The sequence below is a fragment of the Ogataea haglerorum genome, assembly GCF_019207285.1.
Source record: "Ogataea haglerorum isolate 81-453-3 chromosome Unknown 81-453-3_NODE_9_length_481884_cov_97.824832, whole genome shotgun sequence".
NCBI classification, from domain to species: domain Eukaryota; kingdom Fungi; phylum Ascomycota; class Pichiomycetes; order Pichiales; family Pichiaceae; genus Ogataea; species Ogataea haglerorum.
The window spans coordinates 455,519-481,884 of NW_025065159.1; the positions used below are offsets into that span (position 1 = coordinate 455,519).

The 26,366-nt window shown below is 52.7% G+C and overlaps 16 protein-coding genes across 16 annotated transcripts; 6 read left to right on the plus strand and 10 right to left on the minus strand.

Annotated features, from left to right (window-relative positions):
• Positions 1-175: 175 nt before the first annotated feature.
• KL911_003590 (uncharacterized protein) lies at positions 176-3,430 on the plus strand (the record flags this gene model as incomplete). Its single annotated transcript, XM_043198787.1, has 1 exon — positions 176-3,430. The coding sequence occupies one exon, from the start codon at positions 176-178 to the stop codon at positions 3,428-3,430; it is 3,255 nt and encodes a 1,084-aa protein (XP_043053921.1).
• A 21-nt stretch (positions 3,431-3,451) lies between these two features.
• On the minus strand, positions 3,452-4,258 carry KL911_003591 (uncharacterized protein; the record flags this gene model as incomplete). The annotated part of the gene is made up of 1 exon (XM_043198788.1): positions 3,452-4,258. One exon carries the CDS (start codon positions 4,256-4,258, stop codon positions 3,452-3,454), a length of 807 nt encoding a protein of 268 aa, XP_043053922.1.
• A 68-nt stretch (positions 4,259-4,326) lies between these two features.
• On the plus strand, positions 4,327-5,145 carry KL911_003592 (uncharacterized protein; the record flags this gene model as incomplete). Its single annotated transcript, XM_043198789.1, has 1 exon — positions 4,327-5,145. One exon carries the CDS (start codon positions 4,327-4,329, stop codon positions 5,143-5,145), a length of 819 nt encoding a protein of 272 aa, XP_043053923.1.
• Position 5,146: 1 nt separating this feature from the next.
• KL911_003593 (uncharacterized protein) lies at positions 5,147-6,494 on the minus strand (the record flags this gene model as incomplete). The annotated part of the gene is made up of 2 exons (XM_043198790.1): positions 5,147-5,633; positions 5,851-6,494. The coding sequence occupies 2 exons, from the start codon at positions 6,492-6,494 to the stop codon at positions 5,147-5,149; spliced, it is 1,131 nt and encodes a 376-aa protein (XP_043053924.1).
• Positions 6,495-6,906: 412 nt separating this feature from the next.
• On the minus strand, positions 6,907-8,817 carry KL911_003594 (uncharacterized protein; the record flags this gene model as incomplete). Its single annotated transcript, XM_043198791.1, has 1 exon — positions 6,907-8,817. One exon carries the CDS (start codon positions 8,815-8,817, stop codon positions 6,907-6,909), a length of 1,911 nt encoding a protein of 636 aa, XP_043053925.1.
• Positions 8,818-8,994: 177 nt separating this feature from the next.
• Positions 8,995-9,444, minus strand: KL911_003595 (uncharacterized protein; the record flags this gene model as incomplete). The annotated part of the gene is made up of 1 exon (XM_043198792.1): positions 8,995-9,444. The coding sequence occupies one exon, from the start codon at positions 9,442-9,444 to the stop codon at positions 8,995-8,997; it is 450 nt and encodes a 149-aa protein (XP_043053926.1).
• Positions 9,445-9,586: 142 nt separating this feature from the next.
• Positions 9,587-10,689, plus strand: KL911_003596 (uncharacterized protein; the record flags this gene model as incomplete). The annotated part of the gene is made up of 2 exons (XM_043198793.1): positions 9,587-9,622; positions 9,850-10,689. The coding sequence occupies 2 exons, from the start codon at positions 9,587-9,589 to the stop codon at positions 10,687-10,689; spliced, it is 876 nt and encodes a 291-aa protein (XP_043053927.1).
• A 610-nt stretch (positions 10,690-11,299) lies between these two features.
• Positions 11,300-12,967, minus strand: KL911_003597 (uncharacterized protein; the record flags this gene model as incomplete). The annotated part of the gene is made up of 1 exon (XM_043198794.1): positions 11,300-12,967. One exon carries the CDS (start codon positions 12,965-12,967, stop codon positions 11,300-11,302), a length of 1,668 nt encoding a protein of 555 aa, XP_043053928.1.
• An 89-nt stretch (positions 12,968-13,056) lies between these two features.
• On the plus strand, positions 13,057-18,909 carry KL911_003598 (uncharacterized protein; the record flags this gene model as incomplete). Its single annotated transcript, XM_043198795.1, has 1 exon — positions 13,057-18,909. One exon carries the CDS (start codon positions 13,057-13,059, stop codon positions 18,907-18,909), a length of 5,853 nt encoding a protein of 1,950 aa, XP_043053929.1.
• Positions 18,910-18,913: 4 nt separating this feature from the next.
• On the minus strand, positions 18,914-20,061 carry KL911_003599 (uncharacterized protein; the record flags this gene model as incomplete). Its single annotated transcript, XM_043198796.1, has 2 exons — positions 18,914-19,948; positions 20,041-20,061. The coding sequence occupies 2 exons, from the start codon at positions 20,059-20,061 to the stop codon at positions 18,914-18,916; spliced, it is 1,056 nt and encodes a 351-aa protein (XP_043053930.1).
• A 55-nt stretch (positions 20,062-20,116) lies between these two features.
• Positions 20,117-21,259, plus strand: KL911_003600 (uncharacterized protein; the record flags this gene model as incomplete). Its single annotated transcript, XM_043198799.1, has 1 exon — positions 20,117-21,259. The coding sequence occupies one exon, from the start codon at positions 20,117-20,119 to the stop codon at positions 21,257-21,259; it is 1,143 nt and encodes a 380-aa protein (XP_043053931.1).
• Positions 21,260-21,351: 92 nt separating this feature from the next.
• On the minus strand, positions 21,352-22,062 carry KL911_003601 (uncharacterized protein; the record flags this gene model as incomplete). The annotated part of the gene is made up of 1 exon (XM_043198800.1): positions 21,352-22,062. The coding sequence occupies one exon, from the start codon at positions 22,060-22,062 to the stop codon at positions 21,352-21,354; it is 711 nt and encodes a 236-aa protein (XP_043053932.1).
• Positions 22,063-22,232: 170 nt separating this feature from the next.
• On the minus strand, positions 22,233-23,630 carry KL911_003602 (uncharacterized protein; the record flags this gene model as incomplete). The annotated part of the gene is made up of 1 exon (XM_043198801.1): positions 22,233-23,630. One exon carries the CDS (start codon positions 23,628-23,630, stop codon positions 22,233-22,235), a length of 1,398 nt encoding a protein of 465 aa, XP_043053933.1.
• A 160-nt stretch (positions 23,631-23,790) lies between these two features.
• On the plus strand, positions 23,791-25,065 carry KL911_003603 (uncharacterized protein; the record flags this gene model as incomplete). Its single annotated transcript, XM_043198802.1, has 1 exon — positions 23,791-25,065. The coding sequence occupies one exon, from the start codon at positions 23,791-23,793 to the stop codon at positions 25,063-25,065; it is 1,275 nt and encodes a 424-aa protein (XP_043053934.1).
• Position 25,066: 1 nt separating this feature from the next.
• KL911_003604 (uncharacterized protein) lies at positions 25,067-25,939 on the minus strand (the record flags this gene model as incomplete). Its single annotated transcript, XM_043198803.1, has 1 exon — positions 25,067-25,939. The coding sequence occupies one exon, from the start codon at positions 25,937-25,939 to the stop codon at positions 25,067-25,069; it is 873 nt and encodes a 290-aa protein (XP_043053935.1).
• Positions 25,940-26,057: 118 nt separating this feature from the next.
• KL911_003605 (uncharacterized protein) lies at positions 26,058-26,366 on the minus strand (the record flags this gene model as incomplete). Its single annotated transcript, XM_043198804.1, has 1 exon — positions 26,058-26,366. A coding segment is annotated over one exon (309 nt), but the record flags the coding sequence as incomplete, so codon positions are not given.

A 26,366-nucleotide genomic window follows, 5' to 3' on the forward strand; every position in this document is an offset into this window, starting at 1 on the left:
GCCCATGTAAAAAAACAATACTAGCTAGGTACGAGGAGAAAATTTACCTGGATAATAAAACTAGTGTCAAATCGATCTTGCTCTATATTTACGTTGAGGAGTTTTTTGCTCTTGCAGTTGACAGTGTAGCTACAATAACAGAGGCTGCTGCAAGCACACAGGACATACTTTTGAGATGCCGTTCAACGTCGTATCCGACTCTACCAAGACAATGTCCCTGTCTTCGGAACATTTAGCCCACTCCGCTTACGGGACGAAAAGCATAGGTAACGCAGGCCCCAGAACATCACGATCGAGCTCCATCAAGATGCTCAAGCAGAAACTGCAGTCGTTGGCCGGCACGAGTCCAATGAACCCTGCTCCCTACTCCCCCAGAAACAGCCTCGATGTGCACTCTTTCACTCTGAGCAACGACGATCTCTCTGGCGAGGCTGCCGACTTCAGCAAGACAAACATGAAACCCTACAACGACGCGCTGGCCTCTTATCTTTCGCAGTGTGGTTTCAGCACCAGCCTGGTGAAGTTTAAACACGGCGTGAAAATCGGCAGGTCTGCGCTCAAAATATTTGGCAGCTCTACTCCAAAGTCTGTGCAGGCTTTCCTGTCCGGAACAGGCCAAATGCTGTTTCTGCCGTACAATCCGACCAGAAAGAAGGACCAGCCTGCAGACGACGCCCTGGAAGAGGACGAAGAAAATGATATGGACGAGTCTGACATCGACGAGACCCCGGAACCAGGACAGCAGGGTCCGCGCCAGCCGCGAACTTTGCATCACACTGTGGCCAGCCACACGTTCGTGGTGGTCATCAGACTCCTGAAGAGCCAGTCGCTGACTTCTGTAGCTCGGGCGCGCTACTACGCCGACGCGACAACGAACTGGACTTCGGGCATCAGCGTGGAAAATTCAAAGGGAAAATACAAATTGGCTTTTAAGGAGAAGTACAGAGTCTCTAAAGACATTGACTGGGACCTGGATCTCCGCAACCCGGACTGCTTTATTCCGTTCAAAGTCTTTGACAGCGATCCAGATAGTGCAGAGGAGTTCAACTTCGAATTTGCTCAGGATGCAGAGTCGGAATTCACGTCGTCCACCAAAGCATCGGCAGAAATCCTGCGCTCCTCATCCGCAGCACAAGAACTCAGATACTACGAACCCCTGAATCCCAAAGACTTTGTCAACGAAATCGACGACAACGGGAAAGACACTGTCAAACACGAAGACCTTTTTGCAGGGGTCGAAGCTGAAGCACGCAATTTCCAGCCCGGCTATTACGTATTTTTGCTTCCTGTGGTATACCCCATCAACGCTCCCGAGACCATCCGAACTCCTCTCGCGACTGTCTCACACAACCTGCATGTGCAACTTGAATCTGCCCAATACGTTCCCGCCATTGCTCCTCCTCCTTCAGCTTTGCTTTCCGTTCCGCAACACCACCGATATGAAGACACCGACATGGTGGGAAGCTATTTCAATTCCAACACCTCCAAGAGCATTCGAAGAAAGATCGGCCGCCGTAGATCTTCCTCCGTCTCTTCGACGGGCTCAGCTTCACACAAGCCTGCAAACCCGATGTATGATTTTAGCCATGAGCTTCCAGTTATTCGTCTGCCTCCTTTCGACGCGACGTCCACTTTAAACAAATCCATCTACGTCAACAAAATCTGGAGCGATTCTCTCAATTACGAAATTTTGCTGCCTCGTAAGTTCATCCAGCTTTCTCCGAAGTCTGGCATCAACGACACGTTCATGAGAACTTCGACTTTCGTTTTGCAGATGAAGCTCATTCCTTTGGTGAAAAACCTTTCTCTGAAGCGGATCAAGATCAACATTGTGGAAAAGATTACCTACATCTCAAAGGACCGCAAGTACGAGACCGAGGTTGGCTCGATGGACCGTTCTGGATGCAAGGAGCGCAAAGTGACGATGATGGAGATCAAAACAAAGGAGAAGAACCATACTTCCGCAATGAACACCCAGATCATCAAGGGCTGTGTTAACGAAAACCTTCTGACGTTCTGTTACAACAACGGGAAACTGCCCGATTCCGAAGGGCGGAGCCGGTCTGGATCTTTGAATAACTTGCATCTGGGGACAAAAAGAATGGCCAAGCTGCTAGAACCGTCTAAAAACTCCAGCTCCAGCTCTTTGACTTCAACCCCACAGGAGGAAGTAAGCATTACGAATCCTATCAAATTGCAATGCCCGCTACGTTTTATTGCAAACGACGAAATGAAATTCATTTCCGAAACTCACGACGCCCTTACTCAAAACGGCATCGATGGCAACGACCACGATATCGATCCGCCTCCTGTAGGTGACGAGGTGTCCATTTTCTCAATGAGTTCCCAGGGCGAAACCGACCAGCAGGAGGAGGAGAGCTCTGGATGGCTGTCTAAATCGCCTTTGCTTTCGCCTATTCTGTCTCCAAAGAAGTCAAATTGCTCACCAAAGATGTCAGCTAAAGAAGAGGACCGGTTGCAAGAATTCTCGTTCTATCCCGACACTAATTTCCACAACGTGAATATCAAACATCGACTGCAAGTTTGTTTCCGCATCAGCAAGCCCTACGAAAACAAGACTGACCACAACGGCGAGCCCAAAATGCATCACTACGAAGTGATTGTGGACACGCCTATTGTTTTTGTGTCGCCTTTCTGTGTGCGCGAAAATGTTGAGCTTCCCAGCTATGAATATGCCGTGAGATCGTCAGCGCTCGACTCCTCAAAACCGACCGACGGATTTGCTTTTAGTGCTGATTGCGAGCAGAACAACGACATCGACGAAGATCTGCCAACTTTCGAAGAGGCCGTGTTGCAGCCTTCGTCTCCGATGATGAGCGGCTACAACATCCCGAACCAATACTTTTCGACGTTCAATTCCACCACGATGCTTTCGCAGTCGCCGTTCTCGATCGGGTCCAGCTCGCCTCCTGCATCTTACAGCATGGGCCATAACGGCAGCAGTTTGAGCGGGCTCAACTTGAACAACTTGAACAACTTGAACGACGTGAGCTTCAATAACCTAGACAGCTTGCTTCAGACGGCAGACGCAAACAACGAGGAGCTATTTGCAAAGAAGGATATCAAGCCCTCCAGCGCGGGAGGCCAGCTGAGTAGCCTTCTGAAGCCGTCCGACTCAAAGGAGAACGTCATTAGCCCTCCTGCAATTATCATCAATGGAAAATTTGACTACGAGAACGCCAGCCATGTTCCGTCGAGATCTTCTCTGGCATATTACGAGGACGATCTTCCGTCCTACCAGAAAGTGATCGAGCAAGACTCTCATCACATGGAAGAAAACTTAGGACTTCTTTCCGACGGTGACGACATTGAGGGCGACGAAACATTCCATCTCACACACGGCAATCAAAGTCTATGTACTTTGGATCTGAATACCGTGCCGGCTCAGGCCACCAGTATCCTGGACTAGGCACGTTAAAATATATACAATTTACTCTTGAGATTGTTCGATGCGGTAGATGTCTCCGTGTGCTTTCATCTGGGCCAATATCTCTTCTCTTCCGCCACCCTCCTTGGGAGCCACTCCTCTGGACACAGGCGACTCGAATACGGATCCGGCAAGGACGATTCTGTCGGTGAATGGGTCGATGTTGAACGCCAGATACTCTGTTAGATCTCTGACGTTGTTCTGGGCGTCTTGGCCCGCCTTTTTGACGACAAGCTGTTGTCTAGTGTCAAACCTGTAGACGATTTGCAGAAGAAGGGGCACTCCGTCCTCGTGCGGAAACGAGTGCACGCTGATTATTTTTGGTACCGAGTTGAACTTCACGAGCTCCCATCCCATGGTTGTCGAGGCAGGCATGCGATTGGTTCTGGCCTCCAGCGCGTCGTAGACGTACTGGGACACATTTGTACGGATCGATGCCAGTTTTTTCTCAGCAAATCCCTTGTTGACTCTGACAAACGTCTCGATGGCTTCGTTTTTCCATTTAAGAAAGTTGGGCTTGTACTTCTTCCCCATCGACTTCTTGAAGTAGTAGACCTGGACCTGGTTGTATGCAAAAAGCAGCAGACGGTTCCAAATGCTCTTCAAATACACTCTTGGCGCCGTGAGAGGGCTGGGTAAACGGGACATTCTCATGGGGACGTAGGGGTCGAAAGGCACACCGATCCTGTCAATGCCTGGACGCGGCACTGGCTTTTTCGACTTGCTAGCTGTGCTGGAGGTATTGCGTGCAAAGTTCAGCAGCGAACGGGCTGCTGACGGTCTGGCGAAAGAAGATGCTCTGACAAACATTAATTGAATTGAAAAATATTAGTTTTTGGTATTTTTCATACTACGACACCTCAAACCCAAACTTTACAATGCTCATCACCGAGTCGTATGCGGACGTTAAGACGTCCAAGGGAGACACCATGAGAATATACACGTTCCACCCGAAAATCCCCGGATATCCGCGCGCCAGGTTTCCTGGAGTCGTGGTGTACAGCGAGATCTACCAGGTGACTGGTCCCGTTGCACGGTTTGCGAAGAAGATCGCTGCCGAGGGCTACATCTGCGTGGCTCCGTCGATATACCACGATTTTGTCGACCACCGCCCATTGGCCTACGACGTGAAGGGAACCGACGACGGCAACCGGTACAAGGTCGAAAAAACCATCGACTCCTACGACGAGGACAACAAGCTATGCTGTGATTATTTGTGCTCGCTGGATACGTTTAACGGGAAAATTGGTGCCACGGGAATGTGTTTGGGCGGCCACCTGGCATTTCGTGCGCTTCTTGACCAGCGCGTCACCGCGGCGGTGTGTTTCTTTGCTACCGATATCCACTCCAAGTCGCTGGGGAAAGGCGGCGACGATTCGCTGGAGCGAGTGTGCAAGGAGCTCGACAGCCACAGACAGGAGCTCGTGATGTTTTTTGGCACGCTCGACAACCACGTGCCGCCCGAGGGACGCGATCTGATCAGAGCTAAGCTCAGAGACGCGGGGGCCAAGCTCACGTTCATGGAGATCTGCGATGCCCAGCATGCGTTTGTTCGTGACGAGAGTAGCAAGGGCCGCTACGACTCGGCGATCACAAGCTCCTGTCTCGGATTTCTGTTCGAGCTGTTTGACAGAAGACTCAAGACCGATCTGGGCGAAGAAGACCGCAAGCCTGTTCCTGTGGAAAATGTTTGCTAGTTTACTCTTTCTGATAAATATCGTCGTCGCTGTCGTCGTCGCGGTCCATCTGTGCGGCTGCCTGGCGTGGCGTTTCGTCCTCGGATTTAACTTTGAGACTGTCGTTCATCTTCCGTAGCTGATCCATCACCTCTAAAATAAAGGGCCGTATTTCGTTGATCTCCATCAGCGAAAGCCCGTCCAGCTGGATGTACACATGATTGAGCTCCCGAATTCCCTTTCTGGCCTTGACGAGCCGGACTTCGCGCAAGTCCTGGAGCAGGGACCGGATCTCGTGCGGCGGGTCGATAAAGTCGTCGGACGCGTAGTCGAGCAGTTTTTTCGCTATGGGCAGCCAGTGCCATGGCAGATTCGAAAACTTGCTCGGATACTTGATCTCCTCGTCATAGCGCACACGCAGATACTCCACGGACAGCCACTCGGGCACCACGATGTTGCATTTCTCCTGCTTTTTGAGCAACGTTGCGAGCCAGAGCGGGATCTGCTCTCTATTTAGGGCTCGCAGTTTGGGCATTTTAGCGCCTATCAGCTGCGCCCCGTTCATACTGTACCGCGGTATCACCGTGACCAGCTCCTGCTCGGCCAGGAAGTTGATTTCCTGGGGAGAAAAATTCTGCTGGTACGATTTGGGCAGAGACATCGCTCAATACATAGAATATATAAAAATATATAAAATAATACTTATAGTTTTGCATGTCCTTCGACCCCCTAGACTTTTTGTCGCCCAAGCAATACGTCGAAACCGAGCCAGTGCGCCAGGACGTGCCAGAGGAGAAGTCGCATCTGCCAGCACTGCACGTCATGGACCTGCCGCAAATAGGCGCGCGGCCACCCGCTTGTGTTCTCAAGACAGTCCTGTATCTGCTCAAATCAGACGACATTTGCAATTTCGGACAAAGTCCGCAAACGCGATCCATAGAGACGGTCAAGCGAGAACATCCGGCTAGTTTCGCCGCTGCAGAGGCGTGGCTCCGCACCCACTGCCCACTGCTGTACGCCAATTTTTCAGATCTGGCTGCACTGCCAACAAACGATATAGTGTCGTATCTCACTGGCATTTGCGGATGTCCGCTTTCGTGGATGGACGCAGCCGACCGCGAGGAAGTGTGGGCGCTGGCCTCGACAATCATCTCAGAAAACTCCGGGCGGACGGCCGCACCAGGTTTTACGCGGAAAATCACAGTAGACGGACTGCCTCCAATCTGTCTACACGAGCCAGCACTGACAAGCGATAACCTTGGACTGAAGACATGGGGATCGTCGCTCATGCTCGCCCGACGGCTGGTTAATTTTCCGAAGCTGGACGAGCCGATACTCGAGCTCGGGGCAGGAACAGGTCTGGTAGGCATCGCCTGCGGACTGCTGGGATATAAGGATGTTGTTCTCACAGACTTGCCTGAAATAGTGCCGAATTTGAGGGAAAATGTCCTGCTGAACAAGCTGGACCTTCCCTGCGAGGTTCTTGATTGGAAGAACCCGCATGTCTTTGGTAGCCAAAAATTTGCAACCGTCATTGTTAGCGACCCCATCTACTCGGCAGACCACCCCGTCCTGGTTCGTGACGTGGTCGAGCGTTTTCTGGCGCCAGAAAACTCCCAACTACTCGTCCAGCTCCCTCTGCGGCCACGATACGAACACGAACGCGCACTTCTGTGGTCGCTGGTCGAGAGTCTGGGCCTCAAAGAGGTGCAGAGTGTGCAGGAAGAAGGCTTTGACGATTTCGGCGAGCAGTCGTTTGTGTTCAAGGTGTATAAACCGTAATCAAATGCTTCGATGCCTCAGACCCATATATGGCATTTGGGAATCGAAACCGTCCTCGTCCTGATCGTCCTCGTCGAGATCCTCGCTTGAAGACGTTTGGTTGACGTCGTTGGCTGTGTTTCTGCTCAGCTTGCGGCCGCGTTCTATGGCCCTCTCAACTTCCAGTCGGTTTCTAATAAACAGCAGCTTCGGATACGTCACGTGCTCTGCGTTCGACATGAGCTCCGCAAGCTGTTCCTCTGTGGGGTCGCCTAGCAGATCGAAATAATCTGCTATTTTTATTTTCGGGAATATTGTGATGGTGCCGTCAAATCGCTGCAGAAACACGTCCGACCAGTCGCTCTCGAGGAAATTCGGGATGATCTGGAAGTCCTTCATCATTTTGAGCCACTTGATGCCCTCCAGCTTGATGAGGTTCTCGAAGTAGCTGGGAAGAAAACCACCGCGGAAACTCTTCCCCTTTGGACGTGGCACAGGACGACCGACATCTCCACGGCTCTTGTAGAACCACAGCAGGACGTGCGGGTTCACCTGCGACACAATTGTGAACTTGACGTTGAAGTACGCGTTGAGCGACTGCAACGGGATGTCCGACCGCAGAGACCCGTCCTGCCACTTGCTTCCAAATGAAAACGGCCTGATTTTCTGCGTTTTCCTGTCTTTCTCCATCAACACCACGGGCTTGAGGACGCCAGGAACGGCGGCCGAGGCAAGCAACGCGGACCAGATACAGCAGTTTGGCGCCGTGATGTAATTGCACACAACCTCAGACGAGTGCATTTCGTGCGGTGTGGTCGAAATGTTAAGAACCTTACCCGTGCGCTCGAAACTCTCCTGGAACGTGGTGGAGCCAAGAGTCCACCACTGAGCCTTGCGGGCCAGGCTGATTGGGTCGAAAACCACACCGGTGGCCCACCATTGCCTGATCCAGTCCATCATAGTCTTCCCGTCCGCGGCGTTGATGCGCTTAGCAAGCTTCGGCGTCAGCAGCGAAAGAAGCTCCTTGTTAGTTCTGGTGGTGGCCAGCGCAGCAATGATGCCGCCGCCAGAGGTGCCGCTCATAATGTTTGGCAAAAGGTCGTTTTCCAGCAGCGCTTTGAGAACCCCGTAATGATTATAGCAGAAGGACGCCCCTCCGCTCAGCGCGAGCGCCGTCTTGCCGTAGTTTCGCGAGACGATCTTGAAAAAAATGTGTTTTTCCTCAATAGCAACCTTATCCGTCTCTGTGATGGCGTTGATCGACGAAACAACCTCATGCAGGTAGTCCTGGATCAGAAGTTTTGTGCCGTAGTAGCACTGCGAATAAAGAATCGGGTTCTCGATGCCAGCAAAGTTCGACTTGACACACGTCTGCAGAACCACCATTAGCTCCTCATAGTTTTCCTCCAGCCGCAGACGGCGCAGGTCGGCCTTGAGCCGCCGCAGCGTCCGCCAGTCGTACTCTGACGACCGGTCCTCGAGCTTCCACTCGTCGAGGCCGAGCTGTGCATCCACCTCCTTGGCCTTCGCCACGTAGTCGTCGTAGCTTGTCGCGCTCTGGAGCTTGGCCATCAAGCGTCTGCGCTCCGCTGTGTTTGCCAGAATTTGTTCGCTCACCAATACAGACAGTCTCACAATCACGTACAGTATGCTCAGTACTGCCAGCCAGAGCATGATAAAGAACAAAAACGGGTATCTGAGGACCTGGAAACTGAGCGAGTTGGTGGCGTCAAACGGCCCTGAGCCGGAGACACGCTCAGCTACCACTGGCTTGTGGCGTTTGCGCTTTGCATGCGGGTACTCCAGGTTGGTGACCGAGCTCACCCGGGAGATTACCGACTCGTCGGCAGCCTGATTGTCAGCATTGAGAGCCTCTTCAAAAGCCAGGATGTCTGCGTGTGTTAGCCTTGTCGACGTGGGACTCACCTTCATCGTCTGTAAAATTGGCATCCAGGTTGTCTGCACTCATAGAGGAAGATAAAGAATAATTACTAAAATATTTTACATCACTTATCGATGTGCATCATACGTGGTGTGTCGGGTACCAAAACGAAGCGCCATATTACAAAACCTTGCTTGCTACATATCTTTTTCTCTCCGGTAGACCCGCTAAACCTGGTTGTCGCCTAGACTCTTGCGGAGCATGTGGCTCTTGTAGTCGTCGAACTTGAACGAGAGCCGTCTCCCCGGATCACCAGGCCGATCCTGCGGGGGAGAGTCCTGCTGGTTGGCATGCGGGCGAGGAATCGACGAAGACGTCGTCTGCACGTCTGTGATTTGCCCCACTATCCGCTCGTAGTTACGGCTGGATATCACGGATGCAGCGTCGTCGGCGTCGTCGTGGTGCGACATCTGGCGCCTGTGGTACTGCGGCAGCATTCTCTGGTACGTCGACTCCTCTGATTTTCTTCTCTCGAGCTGCCTCTGGGGCGAGTCGGTCTCGTGATGTGTGTATGCTTCGAGTTCGCTTTTGTAGTTGTTGGTGGAACTTCTGCGGACCGTTGGCCGCGTGAACGTCTCAATTGGTGTGCGACATGCTGGGGGTGGCTCTTCTCCCATGATGTTGGCTGGAATGGTATTTTTTGGATCGGGGATGCGAAATAGAAGAAGAGCAAAATATATATCCCTTTTTTTGATAGGTTCACGCCACAATCCGGGGAAACATCTCTGCACTGGAAAATTGTTCGTGACTCAACATATTATGCTTCGTCGAGGTCGGCTGCAGACGGCTCCGAACGTGTGGAAACGGGCGCTTTCCAACTTCGAGTCACGCATCACGCGCCACGAGACCTCCAGAGACGACAAAAAAGACCTGATCCTCACAATCCTCAGCAGCACAGCCACCAAGCGGGAGGCTCGTAATTATCTCTCCAAGTATCCTCTGCTCAAGGAAAACGACATCTACCAGAGTCACAGGCGCATTCTGGACAGCGACGTGGCGCTGCAGACAAGCAAACATGACAGGCTCATCAACGACTTGCTGCTCAAGCACTCAGCCAGAAGCGAGATCCAGCTGCCGGAGCAGTCCCAGAAGCCAGAGATCCAGCTCTCGGACACGCTGCGCATAGCCCTGATCAGGATCCCGACGCCGCGACGGCTCGATTCGGAGATTTTGCGGGGAATCGCCCTGACGCTGCGAAAATTGGTGCAGCTTGGCGTGTCGCCGGTTCTGGTGCTCGACGGAAAGCACCAGATAACTGCCAGCGACTCTGGGCTGCTGACCGTCAAAGACTTTGTGCACCAGTGCGACACGCTGATCCAGGCCCTCCAGACGGAGAATCTGCAGGCACGGACGGTCAGGGGCCTTTTCGAGCAGGAAAGCTTCTCGCTGCCCGAACTGCTGGTGGTGCCGCTGCTGCACGGTATTGTCCCAATCATATTTCCGACAACGGTCGAGAAAGACAGCACGGAGGTCCTGATGACGCCCTTCGAGACACTGAAGTGTCTGGTGTCGAACCTGGCCGGCTTCAACGAGGCGTATCGTCGCAGCAACGCAAACGATCTGCTCACCGTCGAGAAAATCATCTACTTCGAGGAACTCGGCGGGATCCCGTCGCTGGAACGGTTCCAGTCGAGTCACGTGTACATAAACTTGCTCCAGGAGTACGACGACATCATCTCGGAGCTTCACATCGGCCACTTGGACTCCTCCGTCAGGGACGTGCATGCACAGAATCTCACGGAAATGAACCAGCTGCTGGCGATCCAGCCGGCCGCCACGGGGCTCATCACGACGCCGGCCATTGCCACGCTGCGCCACGGCACGCGCACAACCAACCCGATCATCTACAACGTCCTAACTGACCGCCCGATCATCTCGTCGTCGCTGCCGGTGAACCTGAAAAAGACGCCGCAGCTCAACACGACGGTGATCCGGCGCGGCACGCCGCTCACAATCCATCTCTCGGACGACCAGCCGGACGGCAAGGGCATCGATTTATTGGAGTTCGACCGGCAGAAAATCGTCGACCTGAATAAATTAACTCATCTTATAAACGACTCGTTTGGCAAGACCCTGGACCTCGAGCACTACCTGAGCCGAGTAAACGGCAACATCGCGGCCATCATCATCGCAGGCGACTACGAGGGTGGCGCGATCGTCACCTGGGAGTCTGCGGGCGGGCGCAGGGTGCCGTATCTCGACAAATTCGCAGTGCTGCGCAAATTGCAAGGCATCCCCGGCATAGCAGACGTCGTGTTCAAGTCCCTGCTGCTCACGTACCCCGACGAGCTGCTGTGGCGCTCCAGAAAGAACAACCCGGTCAACAAGTGGTATTTTGACCGGTCCACAAGCAATTACTGCATTCCCAACACCAACTGGAGGTTATTTTTTAGCGGGAGCAGAGTGCGCACGCTGGACGACCTCAAGGCTTACGTCGACGTGTGCTCAAAAATAGAGCCCTCCTTTGTGTAATCAGCCAAGACTCTTCGACATGTATGGTCCGTCCAACTCGTAACCAAGCCGCTTGTAGTAATTTCTCACACCCACGCCCGAGATCACGCTTATCTTGGCCGAACCGTGCTCCTCACGCGCGATGCGCTCGGCCTCCTCCATAAGCAGCGTGCCAAAACCCTGGTGCTGGAATTTTCGCGGGTCTCGTGAGTGCAAGGGTACCACAGAGCCGTAGACGTGCAACTCTCGCACAATCGAAGTCTGCTGGCCGCGGAATTCTTTTCGGTACGTGTACTTCTTCGAGGCCTTTCTCAGACGCAAAAGACCAATCAGAATGTCCTGTTTCGGGTCCTCGTACGACAAAAAAGTCTCCCACCCGCCGTTGGCGTAGTAGTCGCGGCGGATCAGCTCCACCTGGTCCGGCTGCACTTTGTGGTGCACCTCCTGGATTCCTGCCTCTCTGGTCCGCACGTCGCGGCAAGTGGTGCCGAAATCCTTCATCCTGGCCAGCGCAAGCTCCCGCAGGTTGCCGTTGTCGACTCCAGACGTCACCAGCGGCATCGGAATGTCTCTCTGGACTCTATAAATTCTCGTCCACGGAGGCACCAACGCCATGATCCGCGCCACCAGATCGATCAGCATGTTGGCGTTGTACGACTTGTAAAGTCCCTTTTTCCACAACTCATACAGTCCCGTGCCTCTGATCACCAGAGTCGGATAAAGCTTGAGTCCGTCGGTTCGGAAATCTGGGTTCTCAAAGTACTCTTTAAACTGCTCCAGATCGCGCTCCATTCCCACGTTAGGCAGGTCTGGCATCATGTGAGAAACAACCTTGTACCCTGCGTCTTTGGCGTAGCAGAACGTCTCGCACACAGCCTTGACGGTGTGGCCTCTGTTGGTGTCTCTAGCCACGTCCTCGTACACAGACTGGACACCGATTTCGAGTCTTGTGCAGCCGTACTTCAACATATCGTCTAAATGCGTCTCTGTGCAGTAGTCGGGACGCGTTTCGATGGTGATGCCGACACATTTGGTCTCGGATTCCTGCGAAAACTGGATCGCCTCGTCTATATCTGTTCCGTTGTAGCCTGTCAACGCGTTGTGCAGTTGAACAATGAAGTTCTCTCTGTAGTCCTTCGGCAGCGACATGAACGTTCCTCCCATGATGATATACTCGACCTTGTCGATGGAATGGCCTATCTGCTTCAACTGCTCAATTCTGCCCCTCGCCTGCTCGTAGGGATCGTATCTGGCCCTGATCGCCCGCATAGACGTGGGCTCGTATCCGGTATATGACTGTGTCGAGTACTCAAAGTCCGAGTCCGGTCCTCCCGGACAGTAGACACAGATATTGCCCGTGTATGCGATATGGGGGCACCTGTGGGGCTTGCACATCACGGCCACCACGGCAACACCAGAAGCCGTTCTAACGGGCTTGGCTTTTAGTTTCGGTAGTAGGTACTTTTTGTACTGGTCGGGGATCGACGAGATGATGTCTGTCAGCCGTGGCTGCTGCTTGAGCTTGTACTTTTTAGAGTATCTGATGATCAGGCCGTTCAGATTAATGTCTTTAGAGTTGCTCAGCGACGACACAAGCTCCAGCGAGATGTCTCCGCAGCACTGCAGAAACCTCTCCTTCTCAGAAGCCATCTTCGGCTTACCCTTAGGACCCTTGGTTCCCACGATCATGATTATAATTGAATTTTTTTAATTGCCTAAATTTTTTTTATTGACACGCCGCTCATGGCAGGAAAATAAACAAGTGGAAAAATAACAGTATGAGCGAAACTGAGCGAGACAACTACACAAGCATAGATCTCGCAATGTCTCAGAATACACAAAATCTCGGCGACGTCGGTACCGTGATTGAGAACCTAGCCGTTCAGAACTCAGTGCCGGCTGAAGGTCCCGAGGCTGATCTTGCTAGCAACGAGATCGACAAACAAGACCATCATGAGGGCTTGTCGAGTCCTGCTGGCATCGAGACCGCTATGCTACCCGGGTCCGAACCTTCGCGCACAGAAGATGACATTGACCTCCCCGAGGATTCTTCAGATCAGCTACCGTCAGCTAAGTCCGCGGAAACAGCGCCTCACGAGAAGGCAATCTCCGACAACTACCAGACCCAGGAATCGGCTGTGTTGGGGCCTGAGGAAGGAGTCCTAAGTGAGGAGGTTCCGGCTGATTCATCAGAGCCTCTTCAGGACACGCCCGAGGTCTCCTTAGAGCCAGATCTGCATCCTCAGGACCCCTTACTCGTCGACAGCATACCGTCCAACGACGTCGTGCAGCACCGAGAACAGCCAGACGTGTCCACTTCTCCATTGGTTGTGGACGACACACAGCTCGAAGGCAAAGATGAGACAGAACACCTAATAGAGACACTTAGTGTGGCGAACGCTGACGAGACGTCATTGGCAGCACAGCCGAGTGAGACAGAGAACCACCCAAACACAAAGACGGTCCCATTGCCCGTGGAGACGCACCAGGAGATGGATGCTGTTCAAGACACACCTGAAGAACCTGAACAGGTTGCAACAGCTGATGCATCTGCATCCAATATCGCTGACATCGTAGAAGACCCTTCCCAGGAACAGTTGTTAGGCGAAGCAAATAAACGTGAACCTCTGGATTCTTTTGATCTTGCAAAGACGGCGCCCATTGAGAGATCACAACCAGAAGAGCCCACGCTGCCGTGGGACGAGGAGCCGGTGGAATCACTTCCTTGGGAGACTGATGGTCCATCTAAACCTCTGTCTGAGGAACAGCCTCTGCAGCAGCCCGAGGAGACAGCTCCTGAGCAGTCCCTGGCGGACTCCCCGGAACACTCTCCAGAGCAGTCGCCTGAACAACCTCAAGATGAGGTTCTTCCATGGGACACCGAGCCTCGCGAGCCATTACCTTGGGAGGCAACTTCTGGCGACGGCTATGAAAATGGAGCAAACGCGACTCAGGATTTCCTGGAGTCAATAGGTGTTGAGAATTCTACTGAGGCTCCTAAAAATATTCCCTCTGAGGAGATTCCCAACGTTGTGAAGGATGGTCAAGCAGAAAAGTCTCTGGAAGCTAGCGAACAAGATTTGACAGCTACAGTGAAGCCAGAAGAGCCACGCGAGGAACAAAAAAAGGAGCCCAAGTTGGATGACAAGCTGAGTTTCCTTGAGGGTGATAACGAGCTACTTCTAGACGAAGTTTTAGATGACGATTTCTTGGATGACGAGCCGTCTACTGCACCGGCCACGACTCCTGTTCCTCAGGCGCCTGCTCCGGCGTTTGCATCACGCTATGCCCCGCAGGGATTGCAGGCGACGTCACCACCACCACCTCCCGTTCTGACATCATCGTACACCAACTTCCAAGGTCCATCGTTGCAGCAGTCTCATATCAAGGAAAAATTGGAAAAGGAGAAGAAAAAGACGGATGCATACGATTTCCCTGCAGAGCTGTTGGCCAAACACACTCCTATCTCGAAAACGCCAGCTCCAAAGCAGAACGTGTATACTATGATCGAGCTTCAGAAAAGCCACGCAAACAATCCAGCATCTCCAGCGTCGCAATCGAATCCTTTGCCCCCACGGACCGGCAGCATCTCGTCCACTCGTTCGACGCCTCCACCTGGAAGAGCAACACTTAAGCCACAAAAAAGCTTTTTCGAGGAACTCCCGCTCCCTAGCATTGGATCCGCTTCTTTGCCTGCTAAAAATCCATATGAGATAAATCCGTCCAGCTCGACAGTTAGAAATCCATACCAGCCAAAATCGCCCGGAATTTCAAGGACCAGCCCTTACTCGCCTGTTGTTGCCAACGCTCAGCTAGCTGGCATTAATCAACCTGCAGCAGGTGGCCCTCATCCTCTACCTCCTATTGGTGGTAGGCCGAGAAAGTCTACCAACCCGTATGCGCCAGCCGAAGCTGGAGGGCATGCGAGAACCTCATCGACGACTTCTAATCCACCAGTGAATCCCAATGTTGTTCCAGTGCCCCACAAGTCGCCGATCGCCAAAATGGCCAGTCCAAGAATTCCTACTACACACCCGCAGTTTCCTCAGCCTGCCAACGATGTCAACAATTTTGGGGTACCACAACCGCAGCTTGGCGCTTCCCAGCCACAAGCAAGACATCCGTCAAATCTGCAGAAAGCTACAAAGTATTCTCCATATACACCGCAAGCTCAGCAATCAAAACTTGTTCCATTTCCCCACCCGCTTGGTCAACCAAAAAGCAACTATCAGCCGTTAGACTCAGTGTATGGTGACAATTTGAAGCCGGACACTAGTTCTCCTTCAGTATCACACAAGCGAAGAAGCTCATTTCTTCCACCGGGGAAGAACTCCGGATATTCTTCTACACGAAGCAATGCATCCACTCATCTGGTCCAGTCCACTCCAGCACCAGTTGTTGTGAATCCGGAAAACCTGGTCAGAAGACAGTGGCCGTTGTTTAGCTTTTCAGGCTCTAACAAAGTGGCATACCTTGTTCCTTCTTCCTATGGCTACGGACATCACAAACACAATGTTAAAATTGTGGACGGAAACTACGTTTTCAAAAATGAAGTACTCGTACAGCAGTTCCCTGGTCCTTTGGTCAAAAACAAAACCAAGAAGAAGGATGTTGAAAAATGGATCAACGATAAGCTACTGTCTTTGGGAGCTGACTTGGAAGGCCCATTCACATCGGAGGTCCACCTTCTATGGGCTGTGATGAGAGCACTTGTCACGAACATCAACAAGCCTGGTGACTTTGCGCAAAAAGAGTATCTGCGAAGCGTCGTACAAGTATTGAATCCTTCTCTGGCGGTCAATAGCCAAGAAGGGCCTACTGAATTGAGCACCATTGAGAACTATTATGTTCCTAACCAAAAGCCTTTCAATGCGCACAAACTCGAAAAAGTTGGTTTGCTGAACCTTAGCAAGTATCTGGAAGCTGGAGACAAACTTGGTGCTCTTCAAATGGCCATTGTTGAGGAGGACTGGGCGATTGCATTGATTGTTGCGAACATGCTAGGGCAAGAAGCATTTGCTAAAGTCACTAAACTGTACACCGAAAGGAACTTTGATGGCGCGGATGTTCTTCAACAGAATCTGAGTTTCTGTTTACAATCGTCAGGCGAGAACGAATTTAGTGCCGAGCAGCTGCATGGTAAAGAGGAGTGGGTAATTGACAACTTTAGATCTGTTATTCCGTTTGTCCTTCTCAACAACAAGAATCCTGCCTCTGTGCTGGTTCAGGTTGGTAGTTTACTTTCAGAGGCTGGCTTTGAGCTCCACGGAAAAATCTGCTTCTTGTTGTCTGGTTTACCGCTGATCCCAAAAATCCAAACCTTTTCGCCTAGCAGCATTGATTCTATGATCATTGATGAGCTCTATGAGTACATCTTGAGCTCGTCCTCAAACATCCCTCCAGCCTTTTCGAATGGTTTCCCACATATTCTTTCCGTCAAGGTTCATCATGCTTCATATTTGTTGGACGTTGGTCACTTTGCGGAAGCTAAGAAATACGTTGATCACACAACAGGAATCATCAAGTCCAAAGCTACCTACGTTGACCCTGCCGTTGCATTTGCCAATGGCCAGCTGTTGGAAAGACTTTCGCAAACAGAGATTGAGGTCTCTGGATGGTTCGGCGGAAAGTTGGGCAGATCTGGACTGGACAAGGTTTGGGGCCACCTAGACAAGTCGTTCAACAAATTCGTTGCAGGTGAGGAGCTTGAAGATGGCAAAAAAGCCAAATCGGAAGGTGTTTTTGCCAAATATAGCCCTGCCCCTTCTCGCACTCACTCTCAGATGGATTTGTCCAACATACAGCCACAGTCTCAGCCTGTGATGCCAACTTACCAAACATTGTCCAGAGCACCGTCGTTTGGCATGTACTCCTCTTCTTCTCACTCGCAATCTGCTCCTACAACGTCGTCAACTTCCACTCTTATTCAATCCCATCAGTCTTCTTACTCTCAGGCAAAAACAAAATCCAAAAAGGCCTCCACTTATGCCCCTCTTTCTCCGCAAAACGCTGGCATCGTTTACGATAATGAGAAGCCGGTCCTGAATACTGCTCCACCGTCGTCCCCTGGATCGTCCCCTTCAGCGCAAACAGCGGGTCAAAGCCCGTCTGCCCCTCGGTATCCACCTGCTGCTGCAAGGTCCAACTCTTTTGCGGAAGTCGGACGCTCTCGCCCTGATTTGCCGTTTACAACCTCTACTCCAGGGCCGGGCCAAACTTATGCTCCTCAAACCCCGTTGCAATTGGACAACCGCGAGGCTTGTGGAAAAGTTTCCAAATATGGTCCTCGGAAAGAGCTAGCAGATTATGGAGCTTACACGCCTGCTCCAATTGATAAGGAGGAAAAGCCAGATCTTGGCGAGGAGTATGATACGTCGATAATGACCGACGACATCGTTCAGCAGCCAGCTGCCAGAAAGTTTGTTCCAAACCGAGTCGAGTCGCTCGTTATTTCTCCTGTTCAGTCGAACGAGCCTTCATCTCCGCCGCAGGCGACTGCCCCGCCACCTGAACCACAGGCTGAAAATGAATCACCAAAGCCTTCTACTGCCGAGCCAAAGAAACCCAAAATTTACAACCCATATGCGCACGTGACCTCGAGAAAGGTGAACGGCTCGAACCAGAGCCGGTACAAGCCTCCTACGAACGTCACAGCTGAGTCTACGCAGAGCCCTGACGACACCAAGGACCAGGACTTCCAGGCTCCGGAGTTCGACTCCTACGATTTCTACAGCTATGGAGGCTACCATGCCCCTACTGCTGCAGAGATCGAGGCCGCTAAGAAGGCAGAGGTGGAGGAAAAAGAGAGGCAGGAAAACGAAGCATCGCTTCCGGTTGAAAATGAGCCTAAAGACCACCATAGTCCTGAACTGGAGTCAGATCTTGATTCCGAGCCTAGCGACGAGCCATTGCCTCCTCCTAGTGGCAGAATTTTAAGGCCTGCTGCCTCATTCCATGCTGCTGACGCAAGCCATCTCCAGAGCATGTTTGATCCTCCATCTGCTCCGTACAGACAGGCTAGGTCACCGGCTACTGTTATCACGGACCAGAAGAGGTATCACGCTGAAGATGATGACCAGGAGTACTATGACGACGTGGTTGATGATGACGATGATGACGAAGAAACGAAGGAGCAGAAGAAAAAGCAAGATGAAGAAGAGAAAAAGAAGAAAAAGGAGCAAGAAGCCAAGCAAAAGGAAGAAGAGCAAAAGCATGCGGATAAGGGAGGAAGCTCCTGGTTTAGCTGGCTCGGGAAAAAGAAGAACGACCAGCCTAAGCCTATCAGGGCCAAACTGGGCGAAGAAAGCTCGTTCTACTACGACGAGAAGCTAAAGAGATGGGTGAATAAGAACGCGTCGCCGGAGGAGCAGGCTGCTTCAACCCCGCCGCCGCCGCCTCCTGTCAAGCGGGCTGTTTCGGATTCTGCATCTGGCCAGCCTCTGTCCGACAAGCCTAACGCAATGGGAGCACCTCCGCGTGGGCCGCCAGCGGGTCCGCCTACTCCGGCAACATTGAACGGCACGAAAAAAACGGACAACATCGAGGATTTGCTTTCGATGTCTGTTTCGACAACGCGCAAGTCCAAGCGTGGTCCGCGCCGTGGCTACGTTGACGTGATGGGCAATAAATAGAGAGCTATCTTGTGTCATAATACCTAAAGTCTAGCTGGCGCACCTTATCCTCGAGGTCGACGAGCTTTAGACAGGGCACTATGGACGAGAGTTTGGAGATGCCAATGAGTGCCAGCGTGCAGTCAGGCAGTGTGAGTCTGTACAGTCTGAGGTTTTTGTCTAGCGAAGCGATGATGACGAGGAAGGAGAACTCGTTAATTTTGACGCAATCTAGCGACGCGATGGACCCGATCAGAGCGATGCTGAACTGTTTCACCACTTTTTCGGCAGCCAAGTCGAAGATGCCGATCGCATTGAACGAGTCCATGAACAGGATCTTGGACTTGTTCAGCGTGGTGATGTGGTTGATGGAATGCGGAGAGAGCTGAAATACTTGGATGGGCACCTTGGCGAAGTACGGCTTGTACATCAGCAATTTGCCGAACTTCGTCGTCGCGAGAATCGTGAGGTCGGCGTCCTCGCGCGACTCGCGCACGAACACCGCGTTCTTGAGCCACGGAAAGTCTCCGTTCGGTTTTGGGTTCGCGGTCTTGAACACCGGCTTTATCGTGATAATACTTCTGCATATTCTAAGAAACGTCGACTCCGACGTCTGGCGCTGGTGGCTTTCGTAGTCTTTGCGGAAATCGTACATTTCCAGGCTGTTGTTGTATCCTCCAGTGACAAACTTGAACGGGTTATCCAGCGGGCGGCAGAATTCGACAGGGTCTTCGATCAGCATGAAAAACCCACCTTCAAGGTCTGGCTCGCCAACCAGCTTGTTGATATCGTAGACAGACACCAGTCCCCTGTTGCTGCAGCTGATCAGAAAATGCTCCACTACGTTCAGGGCAACCATAAAGTCTGACCCCAGGCGCAGGTTCTCCGTGAGCGAGATGAACGGCACGGACGAGTCCGCGTTGTAGATGTCGATCAGGCCTCCCTGGCGCGCAATTGCGGTGTACGTAATGTCGTTGAATTTGTATGGGGTGATCTGCTCGATGATAGCGGCCGAGTAGAGCGAGGAGTACTGTGCTGGCGTTGGTCTGGCGAGCCGGATCTTGCGGTTGGCTTCGTTTTGGAATATCGCAATTTCTGGTGTTAGTTGGCCTGCGAGGTCTACTTACCGGTCAGTTTGGCCTTGTCTCGCACTGTCGACAGAAGTATCTTCATGGAGAGGAAGATATCAGAGCGACGCGTCGAAATAATTTTTAAGATTTATTTTGTCATGACCGATGCTCCTCCAGAGGACATGCGTGCGGTCATTGAAAAGACGGCCGGGTTTGTTGTGCGCAACGGCGAGTCATTTGAGCAGCGGCTGTTGACGAAGGAGGCAAACAACCCCAAGTTTGCCTTCCTCAGAAAGGATAACGTGCACCACGAATACTACCAGAAATGCATGCGAGATCTGCGGCGCGGCGAGGCCACCCAACCTCAAAAAGAGGCGCCTGAGGTGCCGGAGCTGCGGTTTATTATCTCCCCGGGCAAGGTTTCTGCCCTGGACGTGGACATGATCAAGCTCGCGGCGCGGTACGTGGCTCTGAACGGTGACGAGTCGATTGAGGTGCTAAAGGAGCACGTTTCTCACGACAAGAAGCAGTCCATCCAGTTCGAGTTCCTGAGCGCGTCGCACTCGCTCCACGGGCTTTTCAGGCAATATTTGGAGTCCTATAAGCTCATTTTGGCAGAAAAGGAGAAAATACAGCACGAACTAGACAACTACGACCAGACGGAGTTCTTGGACCGCTGCTACGCGCGCGCCCAGCAGATGGCCAAGGCAGAGGAGGAACAGACCAAGGAGAAGCAGCGTCTGGAGAAGGAACAAATGGAGTTCGCGTCGATCGACTGGCAGGACTTTGTCGTGGTGGAGACTATCGAGTTCACAGAGGTCGACGAGGTGGCACAGCTGGCGCCGCCGCTCGACCGGGGAGAATTGGAGTACCGCTCGCTGCTGGAGAAGGGAGAGGAGGCGCTTTCTGAGGAAGAAGAGGAGAGCCAGGAAAACGAGGAAGAGGAAGAAGTGCCGTTGTACGAGGAGCAGAAAGAGACTGTGGAGCTGCCAAAGGCACGTCCAGGCATGAAGATACGGTCGGCAGGCGAGTCGCGGCTCAAGAGGAAGCACGAGGACCAGAAGTTTGCGGAAAAGACGAAAAACGGCGAGCGGCAGGTGGTTTGTCCGTTGACCGGACAGCTGATTCCAGAAAGCAAGTTTGGCCAGCACCTTGCCATTCTTCTGCGAGACCCGAAGTACAAGGAGGAAAAAGAGCGGTACGAGGCCAAGATGAGGTACGGCGATGGCCTGAGCACGGACGAAATATACGACAACATCAAACGGCTCGCGGAAATCGACAAGCGACAGAAAACACAGTAAGAGTATCCTAATAAATGACTACAGTATAAATGAATATATGGAGCCCCAAAAGCTCGCTACTGTCGCTTACCTGCATATATTCACTACATTACCTAAGCCTTCAACGAAGAAGCTCTTCTCTTTTTGATCTCAGCCTTCTCAGCCTTACGCTCGTGCAGACGCTGGGCAAGCAGTTGGGCGTACTCAGCAGCAGCATCTCTTTGGGCTTGAGCGTTCTTGACCTTCGCAGCCTTGACAGCTCTCTTTCTTTGGAGTCTCTGAGGAGTGATCAGTCTCTGGATCTTTGGAGCCTTGGTGTACTTCTTGTCGCCTTTAACAACCTCTCTTCTGATAACGAATTGTCTGACGTCGTCCTCCTTGGTCAAACCGTAGAACTTTCTAATGTGGTTGGCTCTCTTAGGACCCAGTCTCTTTGGAACCTGAGTGTCGGTCAGACCCTCGATCTCCTGCTCACCTTGCTTGACAACAACAAGGGACAAGGCAGCAAGGTCGCTACCAACAATGCAACCTCTGACAGACTTTCTCTTTCTCTCTCCGGTTCTTCTTGGTCTGTAACAGGAGGAACCCTTGGTCAAGAGCAACTTGACTCTGTTTGGGATCATGACACCCTGCTTCATTGGGAAACCCTGCTTGTCGTTACCACCGGTGATCTTGAAGACGTAACCCTTGAACTCATCGCTCACGGCGTCTCCCTCGACCTCCTGGCCCATTCTCTTCTCGTAGAAGGCTCTCAGTTTGTGCTCATCGTCGATGTCGATACTCTTCTGGGTACCGTTGGCTGGGTAAGCGATGTTCAACTTCATCGTTAGTACACTTTGGGGATAGTTTCCTGTCTACCTACCTTCATCTTTAGTAGAGAATATTTCACGAATTTTTTTTCGCTGAAAAACAAGCGTGAAAAACTTGTAAGCCCTATACAGAGTCACGTGTCGTGAGGAAAATATTAAAAGCACTTACTCAAGCTACTATACATTTATTTCTCCTCCTCTCGTCGCTCAGCAGCCTGGGCAGCCTGGTTGTAGATCGCCGAGCCGATTACTTGTAGCGGGCTCGTCAGCGTCGAGAAATTCCCCTCCTGCCCCTGTGTGCCGCTGCTGCTTGTCGGGCCACCGTACGCGGTGCCAGACGACGAAGCAGAGCCGCCTTTCTGTCCAGAGTCGCCGTTATTGGCGCATCCCTGTTGTTGATTTAGCTGCTGCGGCACATGATGATTGGGCTGGCCGTTGGCCCCGGGGCCTGGCGGGCCTCCTGGGTTTTGCACGGGCGGATTTCCTGTCCCCATCGGCATAGGCCACTCCTGGCTATAATATACATTGGGCGAGGGGAACATGTCAAGATACCGCGAAGAGAGTCCCGAAGGGAGCAAGGGTGTGTCTCCTGTGTAGTTGAAGAAGGGAGGCGGCCCCGTGGATGACTTTGGCGGGAATTTGGCGCTGTAAGGTGCAAAATTCTGCTGCTGCATTAATTGCTGTTGTTGCGGGCCCAGAGGAAAAACCGGAGTTGGGAGGATCTGTGTCGGCGACATTTGCGGGAGCGAGGAAAAGAGCCCGTGGGGCAGCGTCGCCGACACAGGAGTCGATTTGTTGGAGGAGTTGGACTGATCGAGCGGGTTTTGAGTGTTCTGTTGAGTCATGATGTTGAGCCCCGGCAAGAACGTGTTGGATGTGGGGGTTGCAGCAATGCTCACTTTTTTCCCGTTCTGCGAGGTCCGCGCAGGCGCAGCGCCAGAGTCTCCGCCCTCCTTGTTCTCGTTCAGCTGGCCCGATTCCAGAGCTGTCACCGTGATGTCGCTGTCTGAGTTCGCTCTGTCGTTGCTAGGAATCTGCAAACTCAGGAGCGGCCGCTTGGACAGCTTGGCGTTCAACGGCATCGCGGAGGCCTCCTTGGGCGGCACAAATGTTGGTCTTCGTGGACGATCCTCAGACGACACTGATCTGGAGAGCTTGCGTTTCTTACTTGGAGTTTCCTCGTAGTCAGCGTCGTCGTCCTCGTCTCCGTCCAACTCGGAGTGGTTTTGGTCGTCAGACCCATCCTCGTCCACGGATTCCTGCTTCACGTGTCTGTTGTCGGTTCTGGCTCCCTTCTTAGTCGAGACTCTCGAAACTAACTTGTAATTGCCGTAATCTTGCGGTCTTTTCGACTCCTGAGTCTGTCCAGACCGCTGGTACTTCTCTATCACCGCCTGCGGGTTGTTGGACGAGTACTCGTAGACTTTGTGGTTGTGGCCGATGATGATCACGGCGATGTCGACTTTGCAAAGAATCGAGAGCTCGTGGGCCTTTTTGAACAGCCCGGCTTTTCGCTTCACGAACGTTACAGTTCTGTTCCGCTCGTCATTGATTGGCTGGATCTCGATTTTTCTTCTGCCCATAATGACATAGGTACCTGCTACCGGTGAGCCTTTTTCACTTCCCTGATTTGAGTTTTTTGTTGTCAGTTGCTAATTTTAACTTTTTCAGGGGCCGCGTCGATCGACCTATTGGGGCAGAACAGAATACTGCCGTGCCGGAATATAAGATCGGGATCTGGCCATGTTACTGAGTCCTCTTCTCCAAATGCTGCTCAAAACGTGGCTCTGTGCACTGCTACTTGCCTCGTTTCCAGCAGATTGTCAGCCGGTCCCGCAAAACCTCTCAACGCCGTCGCCAAAGTCAGTCTCGACTTCGTGGGACCTGTCCCGTATCATCAGCCGCCACCAGCCCAAAGGCATTCCGCTCAACGATGAGGACGTATTCGTCTTTCTGGACAAGCTGGCGTCTTTCCTGCAAATCACAAACTGCGACAACAAGCACGGTGGTCTCAAGCTACCATCGGAGGCAGGCCCCACAAGTCTGCAGTTCCCGCCCAAACTGGAGCAGTTCACCAAAATACCGAACAATACCACCGACGTGGAGATAGTGAAACAGCTAAATGCGAAAAAACCGGCTAGCAAGCTCGACTGGATGCAATATCTGCTCAATGGCAAGGGCATGCTATTCCTGGACCACCACTACCGAAAAATCGTCGTTTCGATCAGATCGGATCTCGAGCTCAAAGACTATTTTGCCATCTACAGTGAGAAGGCCATCAGCTTCTGGCCCCAGGTGTATCAGGAAGGTTTCTGGAAGTCGGTCAAGAAGAAAGTGGACCCTGGCATGACGCAACACCCGTACACCTACTACCGGAGCCAGTACTGGGGCTACTACTGGAGAAACTACTTCAAGCTCAACAAAGTGCATTCCGGCTACTTTAACATTGCCGACAGGATGTTCGAGGACATCTTTGTCGAGTACCTCAAGGCCAAGCAGCAGTATCCAGACTACCAGCTGGTGATAGCGGGCCATTCTATGGGCGGCTCTATTGCGTCAATCATAAGTCTGAACTTCCACCTGGTGCAGATCGCCAACCTGCTCGTCACCTTCAACTCGCCCAAGCTTTGGTCCGAGAGTCTCGCCAACATGTACGACAGAGTGTCTGGGACGACTCGAATAAGGGACGTCAACATGGGCCTCGAGTCGGGCTACTTGCGGCTTTGGAACACCAGAGATGCGTGGAATCTGTTCCCGCCCGGCTCTCTTCTGAGCACAGTGCTGTCGACGGCGTTCAAGCACAGCGGGCTGTCGCTGGCGACCGAGCAGAACAAGCTGGACATGGCGATGCGCGACCTGGTGGTCGAATACGATCTTTTGGGCAAGTGGGACTATGAGATGGAGCACAAGCATTGCAAGTTCATCAAGAGCACCGACGAGTTTGTGAACGTCATGTCGTGGGATGCACATCGCGTTTTGCTCCGCGATATCTGGGCCTGTGTAGACCTGAAACCGTGACTTATAGCTCTGTGTCCTGGATTTGCTCTGCAAAAACGGGGCCGTCGTAGTGTTCGAGACTCGGACTTTTCCCGCTTTTGTAGCTGCCCTGGCTGTTCGGGTCGCTTTCGTTGTCGAACGGGCTCTCGTCCGCCACGGCGGGCATCGACAGGTTGAGCGGCGTCATGGGAGGCATCGAGAGCGAGCAGGGCAGGAATTCTGGCGACCGGCCACCGATCGAGTTCGGGACCGACTCTGTTCGTGTCAAGGGGAGGTGGGTCGGGAATCGCGTGTTGAGTCGGAGGCTAGGGGCGTTGATGTAGGACGAGCTGCGCGACTTGAGCGAGTTTGGAGGCGACGACTGGTTCAGGTTGAAGTTGGACGGCGACGCGGCGAGCGACGTGGGGATCAGCGACGGCGAGTCTGGCGCCGCGTGGATCGCCATCGGCTGCGCACGGCCGCTCGTCTTTGGCGACGTGAACGAGTACCTGCGGTAGTACTGCTGCTGCTGCGGGGCCGCACTCGCTGACGACGGCTGGAGCAGCGGCAGACGCGGGTTCGTGAAAGTTCGCTGCAAATTGGACGGGGTGGACGAGAGCGTGGCGACCTGCTGGTTGAGCGACAAAAGCGAGATGTTGGAGGCCGACGTGACCAGATGGCCCTGGGAGTCGAACCCGACGGACGTGGCCAGCAACGCCGGCGACTCTCCGCCAGTTAGCTGGAAATCTCGCGTGTCGCGGGGCTCCAGGTCCACCAGACTGCCGTTCTTCTGGCTAGTTCGTGACAGCAACGTATTGACGCTCTTTGAGTCTTGCAGAGTGGTGCTGGAGCCGTTTTCGTGCATGCTGGGGTTCATCAACTGGTCGCCGAGCGGATGGGGGGCGTTTTGCGACATCAACGTAGGGGAGGACAGAAAGTTGCAAAATATACGAGCAATCTACCCTGCGGGCGGGAGTATATCAAGATAAAATTTTTCAACTACACAGCCTGTCAAGATAAGCTTAATTGATGACTCAGGACGACCCGTCAAAGAAATCCTCCACTTCCTCGATGAAATCCTCGGTAGCCTCCTCCACAGACTCCCACACGTCGTGGAACGAGAAGTGCGACTTGCTGGTAGGGGCAGAGTCGGAGTCGGAGACAGAGTCCGCGTCGTCCGCGTCCGAATCGTCATCGCTCGAATAATCGGGATCACCTTGTGCCGGTTTACCTTTTCCTTCCTCTTTGTCTCCCTTCCCTTGTTCTTTCTCCTTCTCCTTCTCCTTCTCCTTCTCCTTCTCCTTCTCCTTCTCCTTCTCCTTCTCCTTCTCCTTCTCCTTCTC